Source organism: Cydia strobilella, chromosome 6 (genome assembly GCF_947568885.1).
Source record: "Cydia strobilella chromosome 6, ilCydStro3.1, whole genome shotgun sequence".
Classification (NCBI taxonomy): domain Eukaryota; kingdom Metazoa; phylum Arthropoda; class Insecta; order Lepidoptera; family Tortricidae; genus Cydia; species Cydia strobilella.
Window position 1 is genome coordinate 12,989,119 of NC_086046.1, and position 26,153 is coordinate 13,015,271.

General features: G+C 36.6%; 1 protein-coding gene across 1 annotated transcript; it reads right to left on the bottom strand.

Annotated features, from left to right (window-relative positions):
- Positions 1-1,351: 1,351 nt before the first annotated feature.
- LOC134742460 (intraflagellar transport protein 81 homolog) lies at positions 1,352-24,901 on the bottom strand. The gene is made up of 11 exons (XM_063675636.1): positions 24,671-24,901; positions 19,916-20,121; positions 18,805-18,992; positions 15,575-15,696; positions 14,546-14,677; positions 13,245-13,376; positions 12,490-12,690; positions 3,407-3,526; positions 2,895-3,065; positions 2,144-2,530; positions 1,352-1,519 (listed from the first exon to the last, which is right to left on the bottom strand). Exons 1-11 carry the CDS (start codon positions 24,815-24,817, stop codon positions 1,352-1,354), a joined length of 1,974 nt encoding a protein of 657 aa, XP_063531706.1. The 5' UTR covers positions 24,818-24,901.
- Positions 24,902-26,153: the final 1,252 nt, after the last annotated feature.

Consider the following 26,153-nt stretch of genomic DNA (forward strand, 5'->3'; position numbering starts at 1 on the left):
TTCGCAATTAAAAAAAAATCAACATTAAAAATCATCTGCCCGCCATAATGTCACATATGCCAAGACACTTTTTTGTTTAATTTCGGCATGGACGTATGGCCCTCGAGATTAATCGCGTCGCGGCCTACTTGATTATAATCTATAGTTGGTCAAACCAAATTGTCAGTAAATAAGAACAAAAAAAAACTATACTCATCCTTTTCTTTTGGGTGCTAGTACTAGTGTAAGACAAAGATAATATGATTCTCTCTGTCTATGTTTGAAATGAGACAGTCCTGTGACAAACTATAATATGAACACAGCATGCGTAGGTCCATTTTACACTAAGTTCTTTATAATGCTTAGTATCGATAGTTACAAGTCACATCCCTAGACCTGTTATTCGGTGTCTTGCAGAAAACGGCTTGGCGTATGAGTTAGTACTTTCACATTTGTTTTGGCGTCGAAAAGGTTAAAGAAAATGACGGCCCGCTGAATCACAAAATCTTACAGAGAGGTCATGAGATTATTCAAATGTGGCAGTAAAACTGTTTAGAAATATCTTGAAGATATGGGCATCGGCAAACATTCAAGGAAAGTTAAGGTCATTGTCTCCGAAAATAAAAAAAATAACTTAAAAACTTGGGTACACCATACCGACAAAAATGTATTTTTGCGTAATGGGACTTATGGTGGACTAATCATATCACTTAAAATGGAAATTTATGGCAAAATAACTATTATTTTGAGAACACCAATTAATGGTCCAACGGACGAGAATGTGAAATATGTCAAGCATACGAAGTTTCCCAAAAATTTTTACTAAAGAAGATAAATTTTTAACTAAAAAAATGCCAACATTTGTGTTTTCGACACCGATGGCTTTAAAGTGCCGGAACTGCCGTTAAAAATCTCGCACTTGAGTAAACTTTATCTTGCACTTAACGTTGTTAAATACATTCTCAAAATACATGAAAATTTATGAAAAATAATCATGTTGTTTTCATTTAATACGACATTGAATTTTGTCCAGATTTCACTCCGCATACGTTACAGACGTATCAGCGCGCTGATACTCGGAGCCTTATTCTGAAGGCGCAAATGTTTGTATAAACCAATGAGATATTAATAAGAAGTATAAAGTCTAAGAAAGATTTGGGCTTTGAATTTGACAGCTGAAGTAGACGTCGTTGTACGGCCGCGTACATCGTGCGGTAGTTTATATTGTCAAAAATTTACGTTTGACAAGTCAGTTACCTAAGCACAAAGTATATGGCGCCACACGAACGAGATCACGTTATTTCTTACTTTACATGTCTTCTACAATTAACTCTTTCGTTTAAAGGGAATCCAATGAATGGAAGGAATGTTATTATGTCAGGGTAAGCATCTGCGAGTGCTGCGTGATGTGCATGCGGCCCTGGCGCGCAGAAGGCTGCGTCCGCGCATGTAGCTTGCAACGCAACAGCTCTAGCGTGTTCTCCCACAGTCGCGTCTGTTCTTCCACTACGCCTTGACGGGAACTGATCACCTTCTGTTCCTGAAATAATTACAATTTTAAAGTTTTTTTGACGATAATCTTTCAAAATCGTTCAACACACAAAATCGTTTTAAAAAAAAGTTCCCTAGTGGCGCTAAAAATGTAGCTGTTTAAATAATAGTTTTTCGGTGCAAGAAAATTATTAATTCTCCTTTTACAGTGAACCTCAGGATTTTTACATAATTACTTTGTACCTCCCATAAGTAGATAAGTCCCGTCGTTGTGAATAATAATGAGTAGATAAGTTATAAACAAACATGAGGAAAATCGAAATGTCTCAATTATTTTTACTTTAAGTTATTGATCTTTAAAAAAAGAAATGTACCTACTCGTTGTATCAGTATAAAAATAGTTTTAATAACCAAACTTCCGTGAGACACAGACATTAAATATACTAATAACGGGTCACCCACGTATTCTAAGTCGAAAAGCGCTCGACATGTTTCACTCCGTACCGAAGAGTGTCATCAGGAGCTTGCGTTGACGGTGACGGATCGGCGCAGACATGTCACATGTCGAGCGTTTTTTCGACTTAAAATACGTGAGTGACCCGTTATTAATATATTTAATATAAAAATAGTTGTATACATACATAATATTATATTTACAATCCCTTTAACTTACCTCCTCCAAGCTCTTTACAATTTGCTCCATATCAGCAACCTTTTTCATCAAAGTCTCGGTTTTAGAGGGCCTCCGCGGGGATTGCATTGAGTTTTTCATCTCAAACATCACAACCTCTTGTAAACTTTCGGCTTTTGTTATCTTTTGTCGCAAGTTTTTCCATTCCTCCTCCTTACTATTCAGTTGGTAAGTCAACTCTTTCACTTGATTCCTGAATGGCTCCATTTGCGAAGTAATGTTGATGGCGGTAGCTTCGTAAACGCGCTTCTTCTGGTCGTATTGCTGCTGTACTGATTGAAATTGCTCTTTTATCGGTTTTATTTTGTCCGCGAGCGGTTGTATTTCTTGGCGCACTTGAGACACTTTCTGAGCTGTTTGAGCCACTAACTGAAATGTTTAATCAAGATAATAGGTTATATATTAAAACAACGTCAGTAAACAAAAAGTTTGCACCTAATGACACACTATTACAGATGTAGTGCATAATTGCTTTCCATCGTACCTATTTTCACGGAAACGTACTAACGTGTCTTGTTATTTCAGTCAGTCTCGGTACAAAAAGTACTGACGTTGACTGAAGCAGCTCTATAGTATATTTTTTAACACAAGTATTGCTGTTCATTAAATAATTCATGTTAACCAATGTAGGTATACATTGGATTACTTATTTAAGTTGTAAATGGAGATTACATAATAACTTATTATTTATTTTCTTCTTATTATTAATAAGCATAATACTGGCATATTTTACCTGTGATAAGTCATGTAAAGATTTTTTTTCTAAATCCGCGGACTTAAGTTCTTTTTCTGCGGCGTCATCGTCTTCAATCTTCGTTTTCTTGTGATTCACTAGAGCCAATTCCACGGTAGGATCGGCGGCGCTCAGGAGATGTAGCGTCCGCGTTAAGATTCCCGCCTCGACCTTTATCACAAACACGCCATATACTTCATACCAAATTACCGTATTTATTCTGAAGTTAATTTTCGATTGTATTTAAGAAATATTTTGGTGAGAAAGTACCAAAAATGTAGGTGGAATATACATAAAACGTTAAATGTGGTAGGCAGCATTTTGATGTTAACATTATTAGAGAGCAATCGAATTAACAAATAAAACACTGAATAGCATCATCAGTAGATTTAAAAAAATGTGCAATGTTGAAAAAAGATTTTTTATTTATTTTTAGTTTGTATAAAAGAAAAGTGCATTAAACTTTAATTTGTAGAAGTGATCCGAGTTTTTTTTTTTTTTTTAGTACCTACCTTAAACGTTGATAAGTTGGCCCTCTGTCTTTTGTATATTGTGCTCTTAGTGCGTAGCGTGTTGACGTATTTCTTTAACTCCTCTCCTCTGAGGATTGTGTCTCCGAGAAGGTGGCGTACCTGAGCCAAAATATATTTTTTTAATATTATTTCAAAGTATAGGGTTTTTTTAAATAAGTTTCATGTTACATCTAAATACATAAAAAGCAACTTGAAAAATACAAATTGCTGATCATTATAGTATTTATAACTGCTACAATTTGTAATAATAAAATATATGATTAGATGACTTAACAGAGAGATAAGAAAAACTTCAAATTTTATAATAAAAAAACGTCACTCAAGTATTACGACAGATAAAAGGCCAAACTCAAATGAGATATATTATAGATTTGATAAAAAAGACGTCGCTTTTGCAGGCAAGTCACGCAAGTGTCCTCGGAATTATTCGGATCATCGACATTTTAATGATCGATTATAGAAAATTGAAAATCTTCCCTCTTTGATAAGGCTCCCGATATTTGACTCCTTATCTGACCTTTGAGGACGATTTAATATAGGTACTTAAGTGTACGTTTCAATTATTCGGCTGGGGTCCAATTTAGTTCGAGAATGTGACGTGACTAATACCTAAGGTCATAGTATGGCTATTATTGTGATAACGATGTAACGACAGAACTGTATGTGTCCGTCACCTATTGGATGTGGTAAAATATTGTATTACTTTCTCAAGTCTAATCGGGCCCTTGAATACTTTCCTATAAATATCCAGGTAAGTATATAATGGGCTTCCTTTGTTATGTTTACTAGTTACCTAGAGGCTATCGATAGATACACCGTTTTTTAATAGAATTCCGTAGTCAACCAGGAGGAACCCTTATAGTTTCGCCAGGTCCGTCTGTCTGTCTATCTGAGGCTAGAAAGCTGCAATTTGGGATTGATATTATACGAGTATAAATTAATAAATCCAACAAACAGGTAAAATAAAATCTAAAAAAAATACGTACTGTCCGCGCGCCAATTCCGAGCATTCGGAGGTCGAGGAAGTGGGAGGGTGTGCGCCGCGCCCGTACGTACAAAATGACACTACTCTGTTATGACGCCCAACATTCCTAACATTCCTCAGCCGTGCACGGAATTCGCGCGCGGACACGTAAAGTGGGGATGACATTTATTTTCGCTTTTACTCTATGGTGTGAGGTGTCGTTGTATATGTCTTTCAAAACGAATAGCGGTCTTGAACAAACACTTTTTGATAAAGTAAATATTTTCGGAAATAGTACGTCCGAAAGAAAAAAACCGGCCAAGTGCGAGTCGGACTCGCGTTCCAATTCCAAGGGTTCCGTACATTACACAATTTAAACAATGTATTTTTTATGTGAAACGTGAGTTACGTAAGTGAAAAGTCTATAAAAAACCGGTAAAGGGTCGAATCAAAAACTAAGTAATTAAGTCCGACTCACGCCTGACTGCACATTTTTTATAGGTTTTCCTGTAATCTATAGGTAAAGATCTATTTTGTGTATTTTTATCAAATTTAGCCCCAGTAGTTTCGGAGATAAAGGGGGGGGGGGGAGAAGGGTAATTTTTTGTCTATTTTCTTGAATAACTTCTAAATTGGTTATCCTAAAATTATAAAAAAATGTATCTAAGATTCTCACAATGAGCTCTTTCATTTGATATGTAACACGATATAGTTTGAAAAACTTTATTTTTTAGTTTTCTCATTAACCCCCCTAAAAGTGGCCCCCGTGTTTATAATTTATTTGTTTACGTTTCATGTCCGTCTTTGGGTCACAAACTTACATATGTGTACCAAATTTCAACTTAATTGGTCCAGTAGTTTCGGAGAAAATAGGCTGTGACAGACGGACAGACAGACAGACAGACGCACGAGTGATCCTATAAGGGTTCCGTTTTTTTTCCTTTTGCGGTACGGAACCCTAAAAAGTGTGTCCCCCCTTCATGATCGTACTTTTAAAGGGCATATTAAGGGTCCCCGGCAAGCTCGAATCACCAAACAAACGTAGTTCCGCTCTCAATTTAAAACGAGTAGCGAGTAGCGAGTTTGCTCTGAAACTTTGTACTTACAATAAGATAAGGTCTGATATGTCTGTAATTATTTTTAATACAGTTGCTCAAAAAGTGCTACTTTTCGTGGCTGTTTAGCGTGCGGAAAGTTGGTTTTCGCGAACTAGTGCTTTTTACTTTTCCAATTTTTTTAAATTTATACTTGTTCCAATTCATGACTACTTATTGATGAGTGTTTATATTAGTTTCCTTTAAACGTCGTAATCAACACAAAAACCTACTGTTAATGTAAGAATACGATTTTTTTTATCTGGACTACAGTCCTCTAGCGTATCCATCTGTCAACTTTACTTTAAGTTCTGTCTCCAGGGGACAGGGAGATAAATTAGGGATGAATTAGCCGCTTACTGACACAGACCGAATTCTACGCAGGCGAAGCCGCGGGCAAAGCTAGTTTATTATAAAGCTGTGCACCTTCATATGTAAACATATTTTTCCCTAATTGTGTTCTTATCTTCGGTAGCACAATGAAACTCGCACGACGAGTAATTCGTTTGGATATTTGCTTCTTCGTCATAAAGGCTAAGTTAGTATGGAGTGCGCTGTTTAATATTTTCCTAACAAGAATGCAGTGCTGGTACTATACATATACAAGTGGACGCCGATGTCGATAAAGTTATGACGTATAAGACTACTGTTATGCAATTTTTAAATATTAGAATCGTGATTACAATAATACTAACTGAATTAATATACAAAGCGATTTCAAAGTATATTAGAGTACTTAATTCGAGCCAATGCCCGATGACCGATATTTGCAGTTATGAGAAGGATAATTAAAAAAAAGTAAATTAGTGTGTATTAGGCAATAAAAAAGTTAACACTCTTAATCTTGTTGTACTGTTTAGTTCAAGTAGAAATTACATTTGTTATTATGATTTAGGGATCGCTTCATATCGATATCGACAACATTTGAGTCGATATTTAATTAACCACTAGCACTGCATTTTCTGCATTTTGCGTCTGTCGTACCGGGATATAAACATTATAAATAAATAAATATTATATGACATTATTACACAAACTGACTAAGCCCCACAGTAAGCTCAAGAACACTGAATTTAAAATTATAACTTATTTGTTCATACCAGGGGGCCTAACCAAGATGATAAAAGTTTATTGACAAACGCCTATCGAAAGTAAAAAATGTATTAAAGTATTAAATAAAAGTAAAAACTATATTAGTTGAGATTTTGGCACCTCAAAGCAAATAGCAATAAAAAGTTTCTTTAGAATAAACAGATTTACAGGCCAATTCGAACATACTGACTGACATCAAAATGACATATAAATTATGACATTGAGTTGTATTGTGTTTCTTTCGCTTGTGTCCGTACGTATAGATATCACTCAGATATCCCGTAGACCTTTAAAGCGAGAATTCGAGAAATAACGTCTACTCGCTACGGCGTAGCACTAGTAGCAGCCTTCGCATTGAATAAGTATGGATCCATAGATCTTACGTTACGCTTTACGGCAATTACGGCCCAATTGGAACAATGCTTATTAGATGTCACAGTGATACTGGATACTGCCAATGTCAAAATTTCACGCTGACAAAGTCGCGTGCAAAAGCCAGTTATAAAACCTATAAATAAGGTACAACAATGACAACATTTCAATAATGACAGTTGAATATCAGTCTTGCTCGTTGAAAAAGGGAACACGTTGTGAAATGCCGTATGTATGTAGTCGCTAAATCGCCTCTGCTATGCCTTGATAAGGGTTAAAGAAGATAAATCGTTTCTTTGTCATGCCTTTATGTCCTCCAAAATGTGACAGGGTGATGAAGGATTGGGGATTTTAGTATAAATGTGATGAAGTTGAGGTTTTCATTTTTCGCATAGTAAATACGTATGTATTAATTATATTAATATTATGTCATTCTTACCGAAATTGACTAAGCCCTACAGTAATCTCTAAAAAGGCTTATGTTGTGGGTAGGTACTTAGACTACTATACATATATGTAATACTAAAATACGTAGAAAACACGCAGGAACTCAGGATTCAGGAACGGGGTTCGAACCCAGAACCATCCACTTCATAGGCAGGGTCACTACTGACTAAGCCAGACCGGTGATCAAATATGGAAATTAATCACAATAAGAAACCCATAACATAGGGATGGCAGGGCCGGAAGCAGAACAAGTAAAATAATTTAGACCCTGATACGGTACGACTTAGGAGGCGCAAAGAAAAAAATATATGAAAAGTCGAATTGAATATAACCAAACCACACAAAACATTAATAGACAAACATACTTAAATACGTATAACCACACACATACAAAGACATACATATACATATAAAAAAACCGGCCAAGTGCGAGTCGGACTCGCGCACCGAGGGTTCCGTACTTTTTAGTATTTGTTGTTATAGCGGCAACAGAAATACATCATCTGTGAAAATTTCAACTGTCTAGCTATCACGGTTCATGAGATACAGCCTGGTGACAGACAGACAGACGGACAGCGGAGTCTTAGTAACAGGGTCCCGTTTTTACCCTTTGGGTACGGAACCCTAAAAAGTAAATATTAAATAAAGAAACAACAGTGTCAAAAATAACAAACTAAGGAAGGGAAAGACACTTAATATTCCTTAAGGTTTGATTTGAAGGAGGTAATAGATTGAGAACATCTTACTCGTAACTCAACAGGGAGAGAGTTCCATAGTCGAATGGCCCAAAAAGTAAATGAGCAATTATGCAATTTGGAAGAGGTAGGTGGCACCGATAGGAGCAAATTTTGAGAAGATCTAAGAGAATTAACATAAGGGAAACGACACAATTACAATTAGACAAACTCTAACAACTTTTTCTTCTACCACATGAGTTAATTACTCCGTAATATTATCGAGTGACTGCCCTAAAGCACACACACATTGATGAGTATACAGATTACAGACATATGCCAGTACGAGTATATGTATATTGAAATGTCTGTATATCAACTTATAAAGTTCGAATGCCGCACCGGGAGGATCGCACCCGTTTGCCATCAATAAACAACAGTAATTATTTTACTTACATTCCATTCGTATCTCGCTTTCGGTTCGAATAAAAATAGTGCTTTCGTTTTAATGAATAATGTATGTATGGGGTAGGGATTGAGTACTTAATGTCTTTATGCAGATCTTCATCAATGGCGAGAGAAAAATCTAATACTTAAATTCCCTTTCAAATTTAGAATTACTCTTCCGTACCCAAATGGTAAAAACGGGACCCTATTACTAAGACTCCGCTGTCCGTCTGTCTGCCTATCTGTCTGTCACCAGGCTGTATCTCATGAACCGTGATAGCTAGACAGTTGAAATTTTCACAGATGATGTATTTCTGTTGCCGCTATAACAACAAATACTAAAAAGTACGAACCCTCGGTGGGCGAGTCCGACTCGCACTTGGCCAGTTTTTTATAATATGTGCCATTCTCAATCAAAAGGGTACTTATTGTCGGTTGTCAATAAGGCGCTATTTTCATATAGCTTCAATTTGAAATCAACCTTATTGACAAGCGACAATGTGGTACCTTTTGGTTAAAAAATGAAAATGTCACATATCTCCCTTTTGTAATAAATTGATAATGTTTGCACATCACATAGGGATAGTTAGGGACCTACTCGTTTCTACATAAACTCAGATCACAACATGATTACATTATCTACATATGCTCAGATCACAACATGATTACATTATCTACATAAGCTCAGATCACAACATGATTACATTATCTACATAAGCTCAGATCACAACATGATTACATTATCTACATAAGCTCAGATCACAACATGATTACATTATCTACAAGCTCAGATCACAACATGATTACATTGAAACGCGTCTCCGAGACCTGATTATAATTGAAAGTAATATTTTTCCTTGAAGAAAACGAGAGAAAAATTAAATTATTTTCCCAGTCTGAAAGCGCCTGTAATACGAGTATGTAAACCCCCGGAATGTATTCATGTAATCTACACACCTTATAAAACAAAGTCCCCCGCCGCGTCTGTCTGTTTGTATATTTGTATGTTCGCGGTAAACTCAAAAACTCCTGAACAGATTTTAATGCGGTTTTCAATTATCGATAGTGTTATTCTTGAGGAAGGTTTAGGTGTATAGTTTGTTAAGGTTTTGTGTAAATTTATTGAAATATGACATGACGATGTTTGTTAAAGATGTCGGAAAAATCACGTTATCTACAGCTTTAAACTAAAAAACTCTGCCTAATCCGTTTGAGATGTAACAACACAATTTATGGTGGAATTGTCTCTCTTTTATTTGTCTACAAAAAGTCCGCGATGGTATATTATGTTTATCTTTCAAGGATAACTTACTATACCTATTATTAAGTAAAAAAGAAAAGATCACATATAATGTCGTATTTACAAAGTCATTTACACGGATACATTATCACATATTAATCATTATCAATCTAAATATGTTTGTTACATTGAGCATTTCATACAGATTATAATGGCCCTATACACCATACAATTAAAAATGAATATCTTAAATTATCGTAAATTGAAAATATCGCGGTAAAATTCCACCGGGCTACAGTAATATTTTTTTCAAACAGCTTGGGTACGCTGACAGATGTCATCTCAGTACTGCTTTGCGAGATTTTGCGTTTTATGGTAATACATTTTATGAAAAAGACATCGGTCACCGTACCCGTGCTGTTTGAAAAATACTATAGCTGCCGCAACAAAAGTGACTCGATTCGCGAACGAAACGTCTAGTGCTAGGCGCAGTCACCCCCGCCTGCGCGCCACCACCCATCACACTGGCATACAACGCGTGAAGCCAGAACGACACTGCTGCGCACGCTATGTACGCACACGCTATACACGTCGCCCACGTGGATGACGTGGGTCCATTGGTCAGCTATATCCACATTCCTCACTGCGGCGCACGCGGCCGACGCTACGCACGATTTTTCGGGTCACGTGCACGTACTTTCTTTTTTTAGGGTTCCGTAGTAGTTACCTCCTCTACAAAGTAGTGGGGATGTTTTTTTTTTCGCTTTAACACTTTGGTGTGTGGTGTCGTTGGATAGGTCTTTGAAAACGAATACGGGTATATAACATCCATTTTTTGATAAAGTAAATATTTTCGGAAATAATTGCTTCGAAAGAAGTGAATAGTTGTTACTTGAAAGGAAGGTGTAATGTCTTACTTAGTAAAACATTGCAAAGTTAAAGTTTGAGGTCGCATTATTGTTTTGTGTCTGGTACATGGTTGTACAATATACTATGGTAAAATAAAACATTTAAGTCGAATTCGAAAAAAATAGGCATACCTTTATAATACTTCCCGTGCGAAGCCGGGCGGGTCGCTAGTATTAATACAGACATCACTGTCAGACAGAAAAGTGTCTGGTGTGACTTGTCATCGCATGCAATGAGGTTATTATTACCTTGGAATTTACATAATGGTACCGCACCTCGCTAATGTGCTACACACACCTTGATATGATTTATATGGTTCTTAGAATTTCTTCACATTACAGCAGCAGCTAATAGGTTGTCATATCCCGTGAGTGATTCGGAGAAATATGGTCTGTTTAACTAAGAAAGTGTAAGTTACTGCTGGTTTTTTTTGACGTTCATAAAGCGCATTGTCATGGCACATTACACAGTTCCCTCTGCATTGCCATGGCACATTGCTTTTAAAAATTTTGTTCTCGCCCTCTTGTAACTCTGTAAGAATTGACAAATAACAAAACGTAAAACTCTCATAATAATGGTTCGTTCGATATTAATTATCAGTAAATAAATGGTTTGAGAATTTAATAAAAAATAACAAAGTTTTAGCTTTATTTAATGATTTTAAGTCACAAACCTTAAATTCCATAGGAAACATTTGTTTTTTAAACGATGTTGAATGTAATTATGAACGCACAAGTTGAGTCGATGCAACTTCAAAACGCATCGTCAGAAATGTCAACATAAAAATATACAACTTCCAGACTTTTCTGTTGTAATATCGTATTATCGTAAAAAAAATGAGTGATTCCAGTGATGAAGATGAACTAACGCCTGTGGATGTTGCACTTTCCTCGCTATAATTAATGTATATTTAATATGTAATGTTATGTGTAATCGTAAACAGACGGACGTATAAAATGTAAAATTTTATGAATAAATAATTGAATTGAATTGAATATAGTGAGGGGAAAAGTTGTGTGTTACACACGGGTGCAAATGTATTTTACTTCTCGTGTATTAAAACACTCGCGGGTAAAATACAACTTTGCACCCTTGTATAACAAAATTACCACACAAGACCCTCTTTATGTTTCAAAAACAGAAGGGAGATTTGCATTTAATCCACAAGAGTGAAGAAGTAATTTGATGCAAATTTTGGGTTTATTTCTGATGTCGGCGAGTAGAATTTACTTATAAATGATGATTTTCAAAAATTAAATAACGTTCATTTGGATTTGATTTGTAATGTTCTAACAGTAAAGTATTTTACTAGCGTTGGTGTAGTGTAAATTGGTTTGCCAGAAAAAGTCTAGAATCCAGTATTTTCACTGGTTGACGTGTAATAAATTTATAGTGTAGCTATAACAGTATGTAGGTACTATTATGTAAAACTAACCTTTGAAGGCAACTAGCTGTCTCAGGCTTTGGTTTTGGTGAGGCGCAATACCTGACACTGCAAGTCCGCTAGAGAGGCCTCGTGTTCGCGAAGGGACGCGGCTAGCTTGTCGGCGTGCGCGGCTCTAGCGTCCTTTTTGCGCCGGAGCACCGCCGCCTGTTGCCGTACTTGTAACGGCTTTAGCTTGTGCGGCATCCTGGACTGTATAGGTAACGTAGGTACCTGAGACTGCAAGTCCGCCAGAATGGCCTCGTGCTCGCGCAAACACGACGTGGCCAGCTTGTCGGCGCGCGCAACGCTGGCGTCCTTGTTGCGCCGGATCAGAGCCGCCTGCTGCCGGAACGCCTAATAGCTTGTCGTGGCGCATCGAGGACGCCACGTAACATACCTGAGACTGCAAGTCCGCCAGAGTGGCCTCATGCTCGCGCAGGGACGCTGCCAGCTCATCGGCGCGCGCGGCACTGGCGTCCTTATTGCGCCGAATCACCGCCGCCTGCTGCCGGAACGGCGCCAGCTTGTCTTCTTGCGGCGTAGAAGATGCCAAGCGACGCTGCACGAGCTGTTCAATTTCACTGTTGACCACTGCTATCTAATAAACAAGTAGTTTAATAAAAATATAAGTATTCATAAGTTAATTAGCCGTGACGAGTAGCAGAAGACAGAGGAGGCATTTGCCCAGTAGTGGGACACAATATAGGCTATAAAAAAAAAGTTAATTAGCTCTGCGAGCCAAATTCTGGCATGCCTTGTTCTATCAGTTAGGTATCATTGAAAGTGACTTCTGAATTGATATCAGATGTTTGAAAGACTCAGATGTCTCGAAAATAAATGTCAGCTATGCCTATTATGCACTGACTGTCTTCATATCAAAGAAAGAAACTCCCAATCAAGACTAACTCAACAAAACCCAAAGGACATTGTAAAATGTTACAGAAGTAGTACACAATTGTTTTCCATCGTATTATCGTACCGACCGAGACTGACTGAAATAGCAAAACACGTTCGTATAGGTTTCCGTGAAAATACGATGGAAAATAATTATGTACTATATCTGTACTTTCTGTACACAAACTCAAACAAAAACGCTTCATACTTTAATAAATCCCCAATTATGCAAAACGAGGAAACTACTAATAATTTTACCTTGTCTTGCACAGCCATTAAATCCGACCGAGTGGGATGTTGCTCCATGGCAATAGTTTGCATAATATTCAGCTCTTTCTGCAGGTGCGCAGCCTCTTGCGGCAGTTTCTCTTTCACGAGGTAACTGTTCAGCTATGAAAATATTCATAAATTCAATTCAATTAGTACGCGCATCTCATAAAATGAAAGCAAAAAGGATTTCCGCGGAACTGGGTTATATAAATGAAAATTTCAGACCACCTATTGGACTCAATGAGTTCGGAAATATTAATCAAAAGAGAATCGGAAATGATTTCGCTGACAATTTTTAAGTACACCGCAGTTTAATTACACAAATTATTACAACATGTTAGTTAACATTTAACAGTGTAATCGTAATCAGAGAGGAAAACATCGTTATGTTCTTTTTATTTTTGGTCATAAATTGAAATCAAGTTTCCCATGCAGCGTGTGTACTAAGCGCCTCTAACCTTTCATCATTCAGTATAGGTCTTATAATTTAAAAACCGGCCAAGTGCGAGTCGGACTCGCGTTCCAAGGGTTCCGTACATTACACAATTTACACAATGTATTTTTTATGTGAAATGTCTTTAAAAAACCGGCCAAGTGCGAGTCGGACTCGCGTTCCCAGGGTTCCGTACATTACAATTAATTTGTTTACGTTACATGTCCATCTTTGGGTCACAAACTTACATATGTGTACCAAATTTCAACTTAATTGGTCCAGTAGTTTCGGAGAAAATAGGCTGTGACAGACGGACAGACAGACAGACAGACGCACGAGTGATCCTATAAAGGTTCCGTTTTTTCCTTTTGAGGTACGGAACCCTAAAAAGTGGCGATTTATTTGCCGAACGAACAAACGATGAACAAAAATTGTACAAATGATATCAAAACAAAAATATTACTTTGCTAATCCGCGAAAAGATAACACACACACACGACACGTGTTTCGCCTCTCTATACGGGGCATCCTCAGGAATCCTAATTAAACTTAGAATTCTTATCTACATTTGATATTTGTATACACAACGTGTTATGCGTAGCTTCTTCCTATAATGTCGCACAGCAATTGATCATTATTTATATTTGTAACATTTAACATATTCACTGCCAGCAACCTGCTAGGCGGTTTCTCTGTTCGTAGGTTTTCGCTACGTAGTGAAACACGCGTTACACGCGTGCGTGTTATCGGCTACGCTCGTAGCGCGTAGCTCGCGTTGGCAGTGAATGTGTTCACTAGGTCAATACGAACTAATACATACAAAAGTCCAAGAATATGCTTACTAATCATTACATACCTGAATTTCCTCGTTCAGACGTTTAATCACGTCGTTTACAGTTTTCGGCGCCGCACTTTGCCCATGTATGACATTTAAATATCTTTTCAATTGGTCCGAGGCGGCTTTCAACTGGGCTTGTTGAGTCTCATACTAAATAATAAAAAGCAATGAATGACATTAATTTTAATTTACCCGAAAATGCTTCCGGAAACGGAGAAACTCATAAAACAATAAAGCCATTAAAATCTTGCGCACTCAGTCTTGCGAACGAATACTAATAAAAGAAGCGTACAAAGCGTAAATATTGTTATGCAAAATTAAATTACGGTCCTGATTTAATTAAATTTAGAGGAACACATTTGACATAGGCCTGTACCTAAAAGAGCACTTCAAATACCTTTCTTCTTTAAGATGCTCCAAGAATTATCTGCTTGCCCAAATTACTACTTCTTCTAAATTCTATAAGGATTCTTTCACCTTCCAAGCGATTCGGTTGTGGAATGCTCTGCCGTCTGATCTAAGACATGCTAAATCGCTTCCTATTTTTAAGGCTCAACTTAAAATGCACTATCTGTCACTTCCTTAAGCTTGTTAACCATTCGATTACTATCTCTGCTATATTATATATGTATGTATATGTATAGATATTTATATATGTATTTATTTTTAATATTTATTAGTATGATCTTTAATATGTATGTACCTAACTATTTATGTATGTATATTGTTATATATTTATCTGTGCTGATTTCATTTAAAAAATTCTCCTACTCTTGTTATCCGTTTATTTTTCTACCCATTTATTTCTTCCGTACGGTAAATTCTACTACCTGAAGGTTGTCTGTAAGAGATCGCTTTTTAGCGATAAGACCGCCTGTTGTTGCTTAGTTCGCTATGTTAATTATAATGTATCTAAATTTGTTTTAACTATGCACAATAAAGAATATATTATTATTATTATTATAGGCACCTACATACATATATATTCTAAACTTAGCAGGTAATTACAACTAATTAATACGACGTCGTAGTGTTCGTACTAATTACCTGGTGCTCCAGTGTGCTCGTCATTTCCTGTTGAACCCTTAGAGCCTTGCTTATATTCATCAACTCTTCCTTATTGCCTATGTCTGTCAGATTAACTTGCACGTTCTCTAATCGCTTAATAACTGTAAAGGAATAACTCGAGCTTAAAACACGTATAAATAATTTACTACTTTGACTAAAATTAATGTTAACACGTGTAACTAAATATAATTCGTTGTATAAGTCTATAGGAATATTACACAATTACTACATTTTGTTATTTATGCGGAGCATAATTTTGAGTAAGTATGTTTTCTTAAACATACTCCGAAATGTATGCGTTAATGTCACGAAATGAAGACATGAAGTTGCTCATTTATGGCTCCTTACTACTTCTTGACCTAGGCCAAGAACTGTACGGAGTTAGTATGAAACATTATTGTCCGCTGCTCTAACTTTTTAAATTTGCTCACTGAGATTAGACTGACAAAGGAAATATTACATACATCCAACGACCACTCTTTCTGTAAGTATACTTGCGACATTAAAATTTAAAAAAATCTATGGTACTATATTTATAAGCGGTTAAACATGTTAAAAAAACCGGCTAAGTGCGAGTCGGACTCGCGCACGAAGGGTTCCGTACCATTACGGAAAAAAACAGTAAAAAATCACGTTTGTTGTATGGGAGCCCCATTAAAATATTTATATTATTCTGTTTTTAGTATTTGTTGTTATAGCGGCAACAGAAATACATCACCTGTGAAAATTTCATCTGTCTAGCTATCACGGTTCATGAGATTCAGCCTGGTGACAGACAGACGGACAGACGGACGGACAGACGGACAGCGGAGTCTTAGTAATAGGGTCCCGTTTTTACCCTTTAGGTACGGAACCCTAAAAACCCAAAAAAAAAAAAACTATATATTTTTTACTGTTTATTTAAAAAAAAAGAAATTACAAATGTAACTGGTCTTATTTTTATTACATTTATATTATTATTATTTATTTAACACTAATAATATAATATATATAATATGATGTGTACTTAATGAATATTTGGGTGCTTTTTTTGGCATTATTTTGATTTTATGAGGCTTACCCTCTTCTAAATTATCTATTATACCTCTAGGAAGACTATTTAAGATGTGTGGCAAATAACTCGCAGTTAATTATTAACAGATATGCTCGATTCCTATACTTATTTTTGTTTACGACATGTTTTTTATAACACGATAAACTCACGTAAATAGGGTTTTTATGGAAAAGCCCCTTTAACCAGGATATTGTGCACAAATTGGTGTAATCAACTTACTACAGATCTGTGAAAACTATAGTGAATGTGATAAGATAATAAAAATAATACTAGTAAAAGTAAATATATGCCTATACTCTGATTTGTAATTAAATTCCAGTAATCTAACCTCACTTTTTCTCTTTTCCGTATGTTTTAAGAAACTGAACAAAGCTAAAAGGATACATCTATATTTATTTTAAATGCTAGAGTATGCAAAAGGGAAATTTGAGTTTACTTCTTTACATATTTTCCATTATTACGAAAGAAAAAGGATCTGAGTGAGGTTAGTTTTTTGGAATTTAATTACAAATCAGAGTATACAATACCTGTATTCATGGCCTAAAAGGGCGTAAGCGACGCCGACGGGCGTTTGATTTTGAAATTGAATTTAAAATTTGACGCTTATTTAAACATGTCAGTGCTCAGTACTTAACCTTTTTTTGCAGTAAAATAATACTTTTCGTAATCAATAACATCGTTACTTTAGCACAAGAATTTATAATCGGGTCTATCGCGAATTAATTTTGCGGCTAACCACGACCAGTGAAAGCTGTGTCGAAACGTCAGTAAATAAAGGTAACAAAATAAATTCGCGATAGACCAGATTATAAATGTGATTTAATATTGTGGTTATTTCTTATTATACATTTATTTATTAATTTAAATAAAATGTACAAATATTAGTGAAGTAGTATATTAAAATAATTGATGAAAATTTACCTTAATTTATTTCTTTGGCAGCTAGGTAGAGGGCTAAAAGTAGTATTATTTTGAAATTTGATATAATCACTATATAATCTACATGACAAAGTAGAACTTTTTATACCGGTTCCGCATTGAATAACAAGTTTTTATTTTTTCCCATACAACGACGCTCTACCCTAATGTTTAAAATATCAAAAAATATCCTATATTGTTCCTTGTTCCTGTTGAGTAGGCACAGGTTAAGAATTTCTGCTTAAGTAGGTACTTTAACTTTATTTCTCCTACAATTTTCCTGATTTATAATGTCGGTGGTAATTGGTGTTCGAGTTTACTTACTAGGTATTTGCTTCTATTTGGGTGACATTAATGTCGTTCCTGCCTCGTTTAAAGATACGAGTTGCTCGTAAGTTACCTCGGTGTTAGTATAATCATCAAGTACAGTAATCTAACTTAGTCCAGAACTAAAGAGTCTAGAATAATAATCATAATCAGTATAAATAGTCATAATTCTGTATTTTCTGACACTAAGACCACCAAAATGCGCCATATTTCTCGTCTTTACAGTCAATAAAGAACTGCATAGTTATGGGTATGAGTAAAGTAAAGCACGTGATACAAGCCTGGTTAATGGTTATGGTGTCACTACATTTATCGACGGCGAGTCGGCTTGAGCAGATGACGTATATTTACTTCACTGATCGCGTCGTCTGAGTCGAACCGAAACGAAGCATGATGCCGTTGACATTCGCTGTTATAACTTTAGCAAATGAACAGAGCTTTTTGACCTGCTTAAAAGCTGATTCGTCGTTGACAAATGACAAATAGGAAAAAAACTAACTCGTGTATATTTCTCAGTGTCCAACTGTCTACATAGAACCATCATCATATTGTATTCGGTTACCGCGATAGTTACTCATGAAATAAAACTATGACCCGTTGACCACGAACGCTGTAAAGGGTTCGAAACGTCGGGATGTATTATAAATTCAATATAAGCGATATAATCCGTTTTCATAGTTTTATTTCATGACCATTATACATCCTTTATCCCGTTCTCACAGTTTCTCCCACTCAAGAGTAGCTAGTACAAAAATGTTGAGTAGATACTCTGTTATAATAAACTTCAAACATTAAATATCACATCAACGTTAAAAGCGAAGTTCCTTTTAAAATGACAAGGTTTTAAGTTCTAAGTGCGCTCAACACTTTCACAAGTCGAGCGAAGCTTTTACTGAAAGGAAATTGGTACCTATATCGCGCTCGACCGCCATCTCCTTGATATCATTAATGATTTCAGACGCATTTTCCTTCTGTAACATCCTTGTGCGCTTGTGCACCTCTTTGAATTCATCTATCAGATTCTGGTACAAGTCCAGTAAATCTTGGATCGTATTATTACGTGCTACGTCGGTTGGTATATCTGGTATCTTCAAATATCTAAAAAAATATTGCTTATTATAGATATTTAGTGAGGAATCTTAGGAATTCAGAAAAAAAATCGAAGTCCTTATCAACTCGTTTTCTTAGATAAGTATTCCTGCGTTGAATATTTATGGGACACTTAAATCGACTAGTAAAAATATATTAACATATTTTTAAATACGTCTACAGGTGTCTAGGTTTAAGAGTTTTTATATGATTCGAATGTAGGTTTATCTTACTTTTTACCCTACTCCGGCTAGACTAAAAGAATGGGTAAGTATTTCAGCAGTCTATGTACCTACCTAAACCTATTATAATTATATCGTTCCTACGTGTATTCCACCGTACCGTAACCACAGCCAAATTTGATAAATGATGTGTGAATCGATTCGCTTAATTTTTTGACTCGAGGGTCGTAGGCTATATTTTAACCGACATCCGAAAAAGAAAGAGGATAAAGAGGAAACACCTTTTCCAATTCAAAATTACCTAATATTACTAAGCGAACTTCGATTTCCGCGGTTATAGCCCAGACGTAGGGCGCCAACCACGTTCGACGTGTTGCCTCCCTGTCACACTTACGTACGAATTTACAAGTGCGACAGAGAGGCAACACGTCGAACGTGGTTGGCGGTAGGCCCTCAGTTCTGTCTGTTTAGACCTTTATATTTTGCATAAACTTCTACGAGTACCTATTGATGGTTGTCTAACTGATTATGGTTGAGTTTTCTTTTATAACGTACCTACATAAATTCGATAACAACAAAAATTTGACTCAGAAACACTCAATATGCCGATAGCCTAAAAGTGAGTACCTACCTAATGTAAATTGTTTTTTATCACTCTAAATATTAAATTATTGGCAACAGCAGCACGCGGAACCGTGGTGGATCCTATCATGTCTACGTCATGGTTTCAATAATATCAATAAATCATACTTGGCCAGGTAAGCGGTGTTAGTGACGTGCTCCTTGTTGGCTAGCAGCCAGTACAGCACGTGGTGGACGGTGTTGGCGTCACCCGCGAGCAGCAGGGCCCGGAACCTCGGCGGATCCTCGCCCGCCGGCGGCCGGTACTTGACACTGCCGAGCATCTCCAGCAGACGGACCGACACGGTCTCGGGGTCGTCGTCGCAAACGTCCAACTGGAAGTAATAATGAACTTAAATTTGTTTTAAACTAAATTATTCCACACTTAGGCCACTAGAAAATGTATAAGCGCAGCGTCGAATGCCATTGTTTTTCCAAAATCAACTCCAGCCAGCGCTAGAGTTCACGTTGTGATCGAGGACTAAGCAACAGTGCTTCTGAAGAACACATGACCAGTAAACTTTTTCATCCACCCTGCTACTAGACAGTCAAGCGGGATTTACATTACAAAATTAATTTAGTGTCATGCATGTTGAGATTAGTTTGACGAAAGAGTTTCGATATGTGAAAGGGTGAAAGTAATTTCGTGAAATAATTAGTGTCGTGAAATTCACAGTATCGCAGTGACCAGTGGCCCCATCAGCATCGAAGCTACACGTCCGCACAGCGCTGGCACTTTGGCGACACTAGTTTTCACGTCGCATTTACACTACGAAATTAGTTGCATGACACTAATTTCACCAAAAAATCACGCAGGGCACGAAATTGATTTGCTTTCATGAAATTAATGCATACATTGCGAAAATATTAAATTATACGTGAATATGTTGGCAAAACGTAAAACTAATGTCACGAAATTAATTTCACGCCACCAATTTCGTAGGTAATGTAATTCCGGCTTCACGGTTGGCTGTCTATGTTGTGGCTACTGACTTGCCGACAAACGTTCATACATATTCAGTTTCTTTCAGAAACCAGAAATCAGGGCATGTCTTTGTATAAGAATTCGGTTAAGCTCCCTCCAGACTATAGGTATATGCGAGAATCACGGCGCGACTTGGCGGAGAGAACATATCGATTTCGCAGTTTGGTTCGCGCCAAGATGGTGGAAGAGCATCTGCTGTCGTTTATCTACGGCATCATACGTTATATTTTATATTTTTCCATTTTGTTTTGTTGTAAAACCGTAAAATATAGCCGCTTAATATAATATAATAAATATATATCTTGCCTCAGATGAGTCAAAATAGTGTGTAATGGGAGTCTTGCAAGTTCTTTCAACTCCTTTACACGCAACACGGCGCGCCCTCGACCAGTGAGGACGTGTCGTTGCTCCGTGAAGAGGATCCTCGTAAATTGGATCGAAACATGTCGAGCTATTCGACTTAATAATACGTGAGTGACCAGTTTTAAAATAATTTTAATATCCTTTGACGCGGGCAAAAAAAACCGACAAAAAACGGGGATCAAGGCGCCAAGGTGTGAACAATCTGCGAAATCAACGCCACACTTACGTTCGCGGCTTCGCGCCATGAGTCGCGCACGAGTGTGGAGGGCCCTTTACAACAAAAAAGTTTCGTCCCGGTTTGCGTCATGCGTAACTCTTTGTGATAGATTTATGTGACATGTACACGCACCATAATCTTTCTGCTTCCTGCTCAAATGTGACCGCTTTCAGAACTCCAATTCCGATAGGTATATGTGAGGTTTATAATTAATAATAAAGGAATTGAAGGGAAGAAAGAAAATAATATGGTGCATAATTTTAGCCAAACCCTAATTCTAAAGACACTAAACAAAAATAGAAACGGTACCCATGCCATTACACATGTGGCGAGCATAACTTCGCTCTTATCCCTTACTTCCCTCGGGAACGTGGATTTTTCCGGAAAAAGCTCTTGAGTAGCGTATATCACGCTTTGGCCTATAAACTCCGTAAAAACCCACGCCAATCCATAAGTAGTGTGAATTTTCGATGCTGCGTGAATATTTAGGTGGAGAATCCATCACTTTGCATAATATTAAAGTATAGTAGTAGTAGAAGTGTAGAGTAGGTAGTAGTAGAAAATTGTTATTTTTTTAAGCAAATGATATAACAAAGTTATGAATGGAGAATTTAAAAATAGTAATAATGTACCTATTTAGATTTTAAATGTGTATAAATGAAAAAAAAAAATCTGTTATGTAAATAATTACGATCTTTTTTCGTAATGGACCCCATAATCTTCTGCACAACACTTTTGTCGACATTCTTGACGTGTTGATCCCATGCAGATCGTAACGAATTGATATCCTGCCTTATCCTGGACAATTTGACTAGTCATGTTTAATTTTTTTTTCATGATTGCCCAGTAGTTTTCGATAGATCGAAATTGGGGACAATTCGGAGGATTCATCTCGCGGGGTATGCAATCAACCTGATTATAAGTATACCATGCCAAAACTTTTTTTGAGTAGTGGCAGCTGGCTAAATCAGGCAAAATTTCACGCGACCGTTATGGGGTTCTAATAATTGCTCTAAGCACTCTTAAGAGGCCGGTGTCGATTTTAGTCGCAAAAATGTAAAATTGATAGATTTAGTCGGTGAAATTGTACACCTTTTGTTACCTAATTAAAATAAGAAGTACTGGTTTCTATTAGCACGTCTTCTTATCTTGCCTTTTATCAGATCAGTTTTTTAAAAACAGACTCACTAAATTAGTAATGATTTTTTTTGTAATGGACGTTTAGGTAAACACGCGTAAAGCACTGATTTTGTCGCTCTCATTTGTAAATTTCGTAAAGTTGGGACTGCTAAAAATGGTAAATTTGTATTACACATATTCTGTACTTGACCTTTATCAGATTACATTTTTGTTATATGACTAAGAGTTCGAGGAAATTACTTCAAAACAAGTGACAATTTCTCTGAAAATCGACTTCATTTCAACGTAATTTTGATACTTAAACAATCTACAACATTTGCTGAAACTATTCTTATACATCAATTTGTATAATTTACCACCATAATTTATTGATGAATTTTTAAAAACTGCCCCTTCTCTTCATATATTACCGGTGACGCACGCTCGCGACCTCATTATTAAAAGGCAAGATGAGAAGACGTGCTAATAGAAACCAATACTTGTTATTTAGATATTACGTAACAAAACGTGTATAATTTCAACGACTAAATCTATCAATTTTACATTTTTCTCCAAAATCGACTACGGCCTCTTAAATATAAAGGTCCGACTTCATTGTTGACGATGTAATAAAATTTTGCATAGTAAGGCCGCAACTACAAATTCCTTGCCATATGATATATTTATTTGCGAACTTGTCAACGTTCACGAACTTATATTTTACGCGAACATTTCCTCTATACATATGTACTATCGGCCATAATATAAAACTTCGAACCGAGTAGTTGATTAAACACTTATTTCTCAAGATATGGACATTGAAAAATGGAGTGATCCAGTGTTAATCATTACCGTATAATATGTGTTACGTACCATACTGTGTTAGGCCAGGATTACACTTGTAAGTTTTAATACTTACGTAAGTAGGGACACAGCTATACTACAGAATGAGATATGAATATCGTTATCTCATTCTAGCAAATAGCTTTGTCCCTACTTACGTAAGTAAAACTTACAAGTGTAATCCTGGCCTTAGACTTCGATATATAATAATTTTGGTATGTCTGTGTACCATACTATGTGTGTACACAGTATGGTACACACATATATGGTAATGATTAACACTGGATCACTCCAGTTTTCGATTATTATTTACATGCTTTTATAGGTATAACTTGCCCTGTCAGTATGCATGTTATTTTGTTATTAGTGTGGTTCAAATCTTGGAAGCTAAATTTGACCCACTTCCCGATTTCCGGTTGAGCTGAAATTTTGCATACATATGTAAATCGGATAACAATGCAATATTATGATGACATGGAACTGATCTGATGATGGAGTCAGGAGGTGGTCATGGGAACTCGTGATAAAACAACGCAAACTAATTGTGTTTGGGGTTGTTAGAATTGTCTCGATTAATATTAGTGTGGAAAGAAAAGTATAGTAAGCTTGTACCAAAAATGTAATTTTTGCCAAAAACTTATTACATTAATGAAATTGTACGCAAGATAAAAATACGGATATATTATTCTAATAACAACTTGTTTACCGAAAAAGATTTAAAGAAATAAAAGAACTTGTTAATTCAGCATCAAGATAATAAGGTCAATTGGTTCTTTTACTATTCAAATTTTACTATTTGCTAAGTACAGTCGCCATCAGATATATCGGAGTGGCCAAGGTGCTCACAAATATCTGAACACGCCTCTATTATCAAGGCGTTAGAGTGCGTGTTCAGATATTTATGAGCACCTCGGCAGATCCGATATGTCCACACGCGGTCGAATGCTGATAGCGATACTGCGGCACCCCATCTAACAGTCGGCACTCGTTGGTGGTTTTAGACGGTAGTCCTCCACTGGTTAGTCCGTCATCACCCCTTGTTCCCCCGGGCCAAGTGGCATGAGTAAACGCATTTCCCCAACGTAAAAAAAAAGATCCTATATATCAAACGGCGTATGGCGACTGTACTAGCGAATTCGATTAACGGAACATTTTGCAAAAAGGTACTGAGAGGGAACTTTTGCAATTGGGAAATTATGCGACGTACGTAATCAAAGCATTACCCTAAGATTAGTATAGGGACCTAGATGTCTTTAAAAACTTTAAAGCCCTGCGAGGGCTGCAAGTTACTCAAAATCTATAAAAGTAGGAAGGTTCCACAAGGCTTAAGCCAACAAGAAGACTTATTATTAATTACCTTCTCGCCTGCATTAAAGGCTACGAGTAAATCGACGAGCAGCTGCAATAACTGTTTTTCATCCAAGGCGTCAAACTTTATCAAGTCGTAGTTCCGCCCCAAACTTGCGTTTATCTCCTTCACGATGAACTTTATTTGTTCCGTCATTGTTTTAGAGCAAGACAATAGCAAGAAAATCACTTATCGTTCTAGTTTTCGGAACTTTTCGCTGTCAACAAAGAGTTATGTTGATTGTTTTGATCACCATGGAAACTTCGAAAGCACAGTCATGATGTCATAAAATAAGTTGCGTTTAAGTTCACGCATTAATCTTTAATACCTGTTTATCATTAATCATTATCTTTATGATATATTACATAACCATAATATTTATATTCTCCTAATTAAACCACGTCGCAATAATAAGTTTGTTGTTATTCTATATTTATTTTTATAGTTTGAAATGGTTAGCGCCATCTATCAGATAGTCTGAAAAAAAATTACTAAGGGTAAGGGGGGTGTCTTAAAGCCTGCGATTTCAGAAGCCCGCATAAATATCTACTAGAGGGCATAAGAGTAGCTAGCGCCAATCAAAGAGTATATAACAGGAGCCGTCAGATTTTTGCCGCGAGGCGTAAATGTAAAGTTTATGCTTCCAATGTAGTCCACAAGATGGCAGAACCTACTATGCACAAGAAAACGTACGAGAACGGTAGATGGCAGCACTTGCTTTGGCAATGTACATGTTTATGATTCCGATTCAGGGCACAAGATGGCAGACACTCCAACGCGCACGGTCCCTAAACAGTAGATTCTGATGTTGATGTGATAACAATGTAACCAACTATCCTATGCTATATATTTTTAATTTTATTTTATGGAGCACAATAAAAATATACTTTTTCACCTCAGCAGCTCGAACAAGCCTACTTTTGTCACTCCCTGGAGTGAGGAGTTAAACAATGTAGCTTTTTAATTTAGTGAAGGCCATGAACTTCATACTTTTATTACATTTTTTTTTATGGTATGGTATGGTATGATATGGTGTCCTGTCGTGTCCTGTAGAGTCGTGTCGTGTCCTGTCGTGTCGTGTCGTGTCGTGTCGTGTCCTGTCGTGTCGTGTCGTGTCGTGTCGTGTCGTGTCGTATCGTATCGTATCGTATCGTATCGTATCGTATCGTATGGTATGGTATGGTATGGTACATATTATAATACTTTTTTTCTGTTTATTCTGTGTAATTCGAAATACATTTTAACCTTTAATGTGTTCTCACTACTGAGGTGAAAAATTATGTGTTTTATTAATAATGTTGTATTAATCTCGTGTTTTTGAGTCCCTCGCTACGCTTAAGATTCTACCTTAGAGTCACTCGCTTCGCTCGTGATTCAATTATAGAATCCATCGCTTTCTTTGGACTCAAAACAAACACTCGCAAGAAAAACCAACTTTCCTCTCTTGTTGCACAAATAACTATTCACACCACATGCTCCACAAAGCCGGATT